A 9,948-nucleotide genomic window follows, 5' to 3' on the forward strand; every position below is an offset into this window, starting at 1 on the left:
TTCTTATCGAAGACCCTTTTCCTGAGTGCCTCCAATATCATTCCGTTGGCTCGCTCAACCTGCCCGTTGGCTCTTGGATGTGCTACAGACACGTACTTGATCTGAATGCTCTTTTGCTCGCAGAAGTCAAAGAATTCTGAACTGGTGAAGTTGGATCCCAAGTCAGTGATGATACTGTTTGGTATCCCGAATCTGAATATTATGCTTTGTATGAATTCCACGGCTTTAGCAGAGGTTAAAGAAGCAATGGGCTAGAACTCTATCCATTTAGTGAATTTGTCAATTGCCACCAATACATGGGTATATCCTCCTTGAGCTTTCTTGAAAGGTCCAATCATATCCAGTCCCCAGCATGCGAAAGGCCAAGTTACTGGTATGGTCTGTAGCTGCTGTGCTGGCATGTGCTGTTGCTTTGACAGGTATTGGCAAGCTTCGCATCTCTGAACTAACTCGGCTGCATCGTTCTTCGCCGTCGGCCAATAGAATCCTGACCTAAAAACCTTCCCGACTAGTGTTCTGGATGCTGCATGTACTCCACACTGCCCTGCATGGACTTCCTCCAGAAGTTGCTTCCCGGTAGACGGGAGAACGCACTTCATGAGGACGCCTGACGCGCCCCTCCTGTATAATACCTCCCCAATGAGTGTATAGTGAGCTGATTGTCTAGCAATGCGCTCTGCCGAGTTCTTGTCATCTGGTTCTTCTTCATTCTTTATATACTTAATAATCGGCCGTCTCCAGTCATCAGAGTCTGACTCGGGTTGATCTATGATGTTGCACTCTTCTGTTTGATCCATCGAGATACTCGGCTGGAGAATTTCTTGCACGAAGACCCCGGGCAGGACCTGAGTCCGACCGGATCCGAGCTTGGACAGTACATCGGTCGCCGTGTTCCGATCTCTTTCTATATGATGAAACTCCAGACCCTCGAATTTATCTTCCAGCTTTCGGACGGCGGCGCAGTATTTTCCCATTGAATCACTTGAACAATCCCATTCCTTGTTTATCTGGCTGATGACTACCAGAGAATCTCCATATACCATCAGTCTCTTGACGCCCAGTGATATGGCGATGTTTAATCCGTGTATCAAAGCTTCATACTCGGCTGCGTTGTTAGAGGCCGGGAATAGCAGCTGGAGAGCATACTTGAGGTGTTCGCCTCCAGGTGCAGTGAAGAGAATCCCTGCTCCTGCTCCCTGCAGCTTCAGCGAGCCATCAAAATACATTCGCCATACTTCTGCCGTTTCTGGATTGTCTGGAACTTGCTGTTCTGTCCATTCTGATACGAAGTCAACCAGTGCTTGAGTTTTGATGGCAGTGCGAGGTCGGAACTCGATATCGTGGGATCCCAACTCGCAAGCCCACTTGGCTATTCGGCCAATGGCTTCCTTGTTGTGAAGAATGTCCCCTATTGGAAAACCAGTAACTACTATGACTTTGTGGTCGTCAAAGTAGTGACGCAGCTTGCGGGCAGTTAGAAGTACTGCATATAATAGCTTCTGAACCTGAGGATACTTTTTCTTCGAGGGGCCTAGAACTTCACTGATGAAGTAAACAGGATGTTGTACTGGATAGGCATGTCCTTCTTCTACTCGCTCGACTACCAACGCAGTGCTTACCACGTGAGTCGTGCAAGAGATATACAGCAACAAATCCTCAGCCGGTTGAGTCGGCGTAGCTCGCCGGGGTGGTTTCAATACTGGTGGTGTTGTCAAGAATTTCTTCAGTGCGTCTAGAGCTTCTTGTGCTTCTGAAGTCCACTGAAACTTATCCACCTTCTTGAGTAGTTTGTAAAATGGCAAACCTTTTTCTCCCAGCCTGGATATAAATCTGCTCAAAGCTGCCATACATCCAGTGAGTCGCTGAACCTTCTTTTGTGACCGAGGAGCTTCCATCTTCATGATAGCTTCAATCTTATCTGGATTAGCCTCAATTCCCCGGTGGCTGACGATAAATCCGAGCAACTTTCCTGCTGGTACCCCGAAAACACATTTTTCAGGATTGAGCTTCCATCTATATCTTCTCAGGCTGTTGAAAACCAGCTGTAAATCTTCGATGAAGTTTTCCTAATTCTCTGTTTTAATCACCACGTCATCTACGTAAGCCTCCACACGCTTGCCCCAGTGATCGGCTAAGCATGTTTGAATGGCTCTCTGATAAGTCGCTCCAGCGTTTTTGAGGCCGAACGGCATGGAGGTATAACAAAAAGCACCAAACGGGGTGATGAACGCCATTTTTTCCTCGTCTTCCTTTGCCAAACTAATCTGATGATACCCGGAATAGCAATCTAAGAAAGACAGCACAGAACATCCAGCGGTGGAATCCACCACTTGATCTATCCTCGGGAGCCCGAAGGGATCCTTCAGACAGTGTTTGTTGAGATCAGTATAGTCGACGCACATGCGCCAATCCACTTTATTCTTTTTGAGTACAAGAACAGGGTTGGCTAACCACTCGGGGTGTAATACTTCTCTAATAAATCCAGCCGCGACCAAGCGAGCTAACTCGGCTCGAATGGCCTCTCTCTTGTCGGGCGTGAAACGACGTAGCTTTTGCCGGATCGGCCTCGCCTGAGGATAGACCTTCAATTTGTGCTCGGCCAGTTCTCTTGGGACTCCCGGCATATCCGCAGGTTGCCATGTGAATACGTCTCGGTTATCTTGCAGGAACTGGACGAGCGCGTTTTCCTATTTGTCATTCAAACTGGAGCTGATGATGGCCGTCTTGCGCTCATCAGCGAACCCCAGGTTGATCCGCTTGGTTTCTTCAGTCGGCCGCATAGAGGTCACGGCCTGAGCTTCGTTTGCCGGTACGGCGAGGTCTTCCTCAGGCTTAGAGTTCGCCGGCGTAGAAGGAACCGTTGACGGCTTGGTGGTGAGGGCTGCTTGGATGGCCACTCGGAAACATTCTGCGGCGCCTTGGAAGTCGGCGCGCACAGTTATGATTCCTTGCGGTCCTGGCATCTTCAGTATCATGTATGTATAGTGCGGAATGGCCATGAATTTGGCCAGCCCCGGCCTCCCGATGATGGCGTTGTACCCGCAGTCGAAGTTCGCCACCTCGAACCTCAGGAACTCGGTTCTGTAGTTCTCCGGAGTCCCGAAGGTGACCGGCATGTAGATGTGGCCCAGCGGGTATTCCCCTTCCGTCGGCACGATGCCGAAGAAAGGAGTGTCTGACTCGTGGAGCTCTTTGAGGTGAACTCCCAAGCCTTGGAGCGTACGGGGGAAGGTGACGTTGATGCTGCTCCCCCCGTCCACTAGCACCTTCTTTACCCGGCTCTCTCGGATCACCGGATCGACGAGGAGCGGGTATCTGCCTGGATGGTCGAAGTTGAGCCATTGATCCTCCCGAGTGAAAGTGATCGGGTGCTCCGACCACCGGTACGGGGCGGGAGGGCCGGTGGTCGCCACCAGTATCTGGCGGTCGTTGAGCTTTTGTTGTCTTTTGTTCTCCTGCGACCCATGTCCACCGAAGATGACGTTGACCTCCCTGTCAACGCGTGGGAAAGCTCCTCCTCCCCCCTCCTCCTGCTGATGGGGCTGTCGTGGTTCATCTGGTCCCCCCCTCGGCGGAGGAGGCGGTAGAGGTTGGAAGGGTCGGCCGTGCCCGACGGAGTGCTTGAAGTCCCGGCAGTTACGGAGAGTATGGCGCATGTCCTTGTGGTACGGGCACTGGGCGTCGAGGATGTCGTCCAGCGTGCGCTCGCCTCCACGAGGCCCTCCTCGGGCGCGAGAGGCGGGTGGTCCGGCGGCGTGTACTTCTTCACGAGGCCTCTTCTCCCAGCGTTTGTCGGGTGGCTGGTTCGCGTCGCGTCGTGGTGCTGCCGGTGCAGGCTTTGCTCCTCCGATGAGATCCTGGGCCCGCTCGTCGGCGGTGATGTAGAGGTCGGCTTCCCGGAACAGCTCCTCGGAGGTAGTCGGCGCCTTTTGTAGTATGGCTCGGACGAAAGCCGAGTCATTGGATCCTCTGTAGAAGTCCTCGATCACGGCCGCCTCCGTGACCTCGGGGATGCGGTTTCTCATGGTCTGGAACCTTTTGAGGTATGACCGGAGAGTCTCGTCCCCTCGGCGCTTGATGGATTTGAGGTCCCATGGTTGCGCTGGCTTGTCGGAGAGGGACTGGAAGTTGGCGATGAAGCGTCGACTGAAGTCTCCCCAGTCGTCGATGCAGTGTCGGGGTAGATGTCGTAGCCACTGCAGCGCATCTTGCCCAAGGACGATGGGCAGATACGCAGTCATGACGTCTTCGGATGCTCCGGCAGCCCGAGCAGCGGTGGTGTAGACGGCTAACCAACCCCCTGGATCTTGCTTAGGTTCATATTTGTCGACATTGGATACCTTGAAGTTGGGAGGCCATTGGATGGCCCTAAGGCGCGGAGTAAGAGCGGATACTCCGCACGTGTCCTCCTGTCGTCGGGGATGTCGTCTGTCCCGGGGAGGGGAGTGGTGGTGGTGATTCCTCGACCGTCCCCGGGTGGTACCGCCAGTTGAAGCTGTTGCCGACTCAGTCCTGGTGGCCTGGCTTTGAGTCGGGAAGGCATGATCTCGGTCATACTCCTCCCGACGGCGAATTTCGTTTTCATGCCGTCGTTCGCGCGAAGCATTGATAGAGCTTCGCGCGTCTCGGCGACTGTTGATGGCGTGTCGCAGATCGTTCGGCGGGTGAGCGAGCGACAGAAGATGGTTGGCCGCCTGAGTGAACAGGCGTCGGTATCCCTCGGCGTCGGGAGTCCGAGGAAGTCCGTCAGCTATCCGAGCTAGTACGCCTCCGACTTCGCTCGGCGTGTTCATAGCTCGGGCAAAGTCGGGGTTCAGGTTGCGCCCGAAAAGCGGATTCTCCCGGCGTTGCCTTGCATCTTGCTCGGCTTGCTCCTGAATCCGTCGGCGGTCACGTCGTCGGGAGTTCCTTCGTTCCCTGAAGACGCGTTCTTCCGGAGTTTCTCCTACCTCCGAGACCTCGTCTCGCGAGACAGGCTGCTCCGGATCCCGTTCCCCGGCCTCGTGATGTCGTCGAACGTTCCTGCGTCGGTTCCTCCGTCGGCGGGATTCTCGTTGAGGTGGTTCTTCTCCAGGCGTGGTCGGTTCGTCGTCAGAGACGGCGGGCGACTCCACTCTCCCGATGAAGAGGACGTCGGGGTAGAATGGTACTGCTGTCGTGGCGACTTTCTTTCCGTTCTCCTTTGAGGCCGGAGGAACGGGAAGAACGACTTGCCTTTCCCTGGTCTCCTTCTTTCTCGCGACCCGTGTCCATTCTTTCGTCGGGGAAGTAGACAGCGGAGTCTTCCGGGTCAGCGAGCTTCTAGCTCCAGCCTTCCCGGAGACGATCTTTTTCCGAAGAGCCGGAGGTAGCGTCTTTCCAGCATTTTCGGAGTTTGTTGGAGGAAACTTCTCTTCTGGCAGATCTGCGATGCGGTGTAGAATTCCCCCTTCATCCGCTACAGATGAGATTGTCCCGAAGCAGAATACAGATCCGGGACGCACGGTGATCTTGCTGTGGAAGATGACGGCCATTGAGCTAGCTTGGATCGTCGACACACACCCCTACCTGGCGCGCCAGCTGTCAGTGTTTTGGGTCCGACCGCACACCCGGGGTTGCCCCTCAAGGTGTTTTTAGGAGTAGGACGGTGTCGACGACTGTAGCAAAATGGTTCGTGCCGATCGCACGAGGGACAATGGACAAGATTTGCAGGTTCGGGCCGCTTAGAGATGCGTAACACCCTACGTCCTGATGAGTGTTCGAGTGTGGTTACAAGAGGACTCTCTGGGTTGAAGGCACAGAGAGTTTACGTGGGTGGCTAAGTAAAGTAGGGTCGATCGTTCTGAAGGGGTGCCCCCTAGGCCTTATATACTCGACCGTGGGGCAGTACACGTGGATATGATAACAACAAGTAGCTAAAAGATAGTGAACCTCTTGAGTTTATCCCTACGTAACCCTCGCCGACTTATCCTCGCATGGCTCCGTTGCATGGGGGCTTCAGCGCGGGAAAGTCGGGTCTCTGTTGCGATTCATTCGTTCGACGTTGTGGGCCGTCCGGGTTTGCACCAATCCAGTCTCATGTCTTCTCTTCTTTGTTGGTTGTCTTTCCCCAGGCCCACGAAAGAATGACCTTACGAATTATTGGGCCCTTGGGCCTTTCGTGAGGTCTTTTACTTCTTTAGTGGACCCAGGGGATATCTATCCCCCACACAAGGGTATGCTGGATAAATAGGAATCAAGGAGAGGCTTTAGCAAGAATCAACTTATATACTTTTGCAGAAATAGCTTACTAAAGTGAGTCCTTACTTTCAACATTTTAACGCCAGATTAAATATTAATAGACTCTGTTTGCCTCTAGTCTAATTTCATCATTTCATCAATACAACATCATTTTTATTCACGAAGTTCACATCCTGACTTAGGTTGTAGGGCAGTGATCAAGTCTCCACTCTCCGGGGATATAACGGCGATCCGAATCGATTTACTCAGCTGAGGATCTCTAACCACACGACATATGTAGCACTTAATCCTTGCATATGTCAACTCGACCCCAGGGTTCTTAAGACCAGATCAGGTTCACGCAAACCGAGAGCACAGATACACCACCGTCCAGCCTCTTGCCACGGAGGGTACACGCTACTCCCGCCACCGCTCCACGCCCATTTCGTGTTATCTTATTCTGGCCTTAGTCTGCCCGAGGCAAAGCTTACCCTGTCCCATTTCCAGGGTATGCGGCTAGCTAAGATAGTCCTTGCTCTATCAAGCCTACATACGCATTCAATCCTTAATCAACCTGGGTAGAACATCACCTGTTCCTAGCCCAAGTCTCGATTTATGTATTTCCATCCTTAGGATTGTTTCTGTTCCTTAGGATGAAAAGAGCATCACAGGGAACTTTGCAGTAAGATCCCACCATGCTCCCAATGAAAATATATTCTTGCAGGTAGAAGTCATCTTTCCTCAGGATAACCCCTGAGCAAGGCCTTAACGCAAAAGACAACTTCCATCCACAAGATCTAAGCAGGGCTAAGCATTTTTGTAAATCAAATTTTGATACTTCCAAAGAAGTATCTATAACAGGTATGGATATCAAGGAAGGCAATGCATCAAAGGGTTTCAAGCAACTCCTATAAACTTAATGCACATTTCACTAGACTTAAAGTGTGCGAAAAGTATTTAAAAACACAAGGAAGGGGTTGCATGCACCGGGGCTTGCCTTTGTTAGTAGGTGAGTCAGGCTCGGACTCGCAGATGTCGAAGTAGAGCCAAGTCTCTGCCTGAGATTCCAAAGGTGGTGATGTCTTTTCTTCAGTCACTTCACCCTCTTCTCCGTTTTCTAAATATAACCATATAGGTATATATATAAGAATGAATGCCATGTAATGCAAACTATCACAAGGAGAGGTGGAGAACAGAAACACTACAACTAAAGCACATGACAAGAATACACCTATTTCTTATCGCTCGATTAAAGTGACCAAATTGAAATCACTTGGGTAAACCAGGGAATTACCCCAACCAAGGTCTCAAGCAAAAGCTTAAAACTCCTTAAGTAACTTCATCCAAGGGTCAAGATCTCACTAGATCAACATGCCTCTGCCCCAAAAGCACTTAGTTCCATAATTAAGTAAGGATTTAATAACTATTTTTGGAATTTTTCTGTGATTTCTAACATAATTTATAAGCTCTTGATAAAAGAAAAGACAAGGCTGTCAACAGTGTTGGGCCCCAAATTGCTGGCGCGACCCAACAACCAGGCAAAGCTGGCCCAAACCCGGGAGCCCGCGCCCGCTTTGGCCATCTTGCACAAAGGACCTTGCGCTCTGGTTAAAATAATCCGAGCTCCCAGCCACTGTTGCTTGTGTCTCTGACATCTTCGCTAAAACCCCTCGGCTACCACTCTTTTACAAGCACTCGGCCCCGACACTGCCCGCTCGGACTCCGGTGACCCAGTGCCAGATCGGCCATGGTGGCGCAACACCGGCGACGGCGATGGTACCCACGTGAACCCCGAATCGCAGTGAACTCGGGTATGGGCTCAATCAATCCGTGAGAACTCCACAACCCATCTATCGACAGCGACGACAGAGCACTGGATTTGACGAACTTAATTCCCCGATCACCGCACGGTAGTGTTCAAACAAACGGGCCAGGGAGCTTTAGAGACCTCTCGAGTCTACGGTGCGCGCATGCAATCGCTCGGGAACTGGCGTGGTTAATATAGTTCACACCGAGGCTGTCCTCGGCGCCCGACTGCGACGGCGCGACCATGTTCTACTCAACGTATGGTGGTAAAGCTTGAACAAACCACTTGATCAGCTTCACTGATCAATACAGAGCATGGAACACAAGCCATACGGGTGAGAAACTTTCTAAGCATACCTGGCCACGGTGAAGTGGAGGATCTGCAGGTGTTCAGTGCCTTGATTAATGGATTTGGGCGTGTCCAGGTTATGATTTTGGAGGAAGGGAACACAATACAACTAACTGAAGCTACACATGGTGATCAAGAACTGAGACAAGGATTACTCCTCTGCTCCTGCTCCTTTCCCCCCATGGTTTGCTCTTTATATAGGCAGTGAAAGGATCAAGGGGCTGGATTTTTGATCTTGCAACAAGGATAACTATGAATACTAGGTGCAGCCGTGGCTCCCTCCAGAAGATCCACGCAATTACACAGAGCCTAGTCAGATAGGGTGAAGTTTATCCAGGGCAAAAAGGAGGGGATAAGGATGGAGCGCACTGTAGCAGATTTTTGTACTGGTGATATTTCAGTGATGCACCAATCTGAATACCCCTGCCAGCACTTCATCTTTATCTGATCCCAGGTTGGTCACGGCAAGGAGGGTAAATATCAAGGGTAGATATTTTAGCTTTTCTGAATCTTCAGCAGATAACTGATTCTCCCCCTTCAGTCAGCCCTTTCTCCATATTCTGATTAAGAACAGGGAAATCACCATTAACAGAACTTGCTCATTAGTCCAAGGTCTATCAAGTCTCTATAGATTTCATGGACCCAAACCTCCTAGAATAGAGGTTATGGAATTCAAAAGTTGACTGCAAAATCTAGTTACCATTTCTGTTTGCCTGATCCAAAGTTTCAGTTTTTTGCCCCATTGCCTTCTTCTTGACAGGGATAGTTTTAGGCGCCCTTATCTCCTAAATCTCCATAACACCAGGCCAAAGTTTCTTAATCAAACTCGCTCATGAATACAAGCTTTTCAGCTTTGCTTAAATCAACCTGGCACCAAGTCGCATAGGACAGTACCAGCAAGGCCTCAAAGTTGCTCAGACAGAAATTTAAAGTAGATCAGTCTGAACTATATCCTTCAGTCTTGCGCAGCTGACTTATCATCTTTGGACGCCTGAATCTTCCAACTTTGTATAGTGTTAAGCTATGGTCCTTTAATAAATATTGTTCATAGATACTACCTCTCCCACTTTGCTGTAGATACTTGGGCACAAAGCTACACGGAACAGCCTTTGCAAGCCCACAAAGTGGAGCAGACAGATAGGTATTCAGAACAGAGTTATCTGATGAGGACCCTTAAACCTGACAGTCCAATTTGAGTAACCTTTAATCAAATATTTGTGTAGAATCAAGTCCAACCCTCTTCATAAAACTTATTCTCTGTACTATGGACTCCAACTTTGCCACATAGTTCATAGTCCAAAACCACAAGGGTTGGTCACAATAGGGCTCTAAACTTTGCATCACTACTGATTTCAGGCTTTAAATTCTGAATAGACTGTCACTAGCCACCTGACAGTCCAACCTTTGAGCAGCTGCTACTTCACTTTTTATGTGGGATAATGTCCATCATCCTTCAATAAAGTTGTTCACCATTAGGTGGTCTTCAATTCCTATATATATTCTACAGCCTAAAACCTAATGGATTAGGCACAAATGGGCTCCAAAAACAGCAACTTTCACAAAAATTCAGTTTTCAGTAACTGAATACAATTCAG

The 9,948-nt window shown here is 50.2% G+C and overlaps 1 protein-coding gene across 1 annotated transcript; it reads right to left on the bottom strand.

The window, feature by feature from the left end:
- Positions 1-2,270: 2,270 nt before the first annotated feature.
- Positions 2,271-8,791, bottom strand: LOC118472096 (uncharacterized). The gene is made up of 2 exons (XM_035959234.1): positions 8,362-8,791; positions 2,271-7,315 (listed from the first exon to the last, which is right to left on the bottom strand). The coding sequence occupies exon 2, from the start codon at positions 5,511-5,513 to the stop codon at positions 2,688-2,690; it is 2,826 nt and encodes a 941-aa protein (XP_035815127.1). The 5' UTR covers positions 5,514-7,315; positions 8,362-8,791; the 3' UTR covers positions 2,271-2,687.
- Positions 8,792-9,948: the final 1,157 nt, after the last annotated feature.

Source organism: Zea mays, chromosome 5 (genome assembly GCF_902167145.1).
Source record: "Zea mays cultivar B73 chromosome 5, Zm-B73-REFERENCE-NAM-5.0, whole genome shotgun sequence".
Taxonomy (NCBI): Eukaryota; Viridiplantae; Streptophyta; class Magnoliopsida; order Poales; family Poaceae; genus Zea; species Zea mays.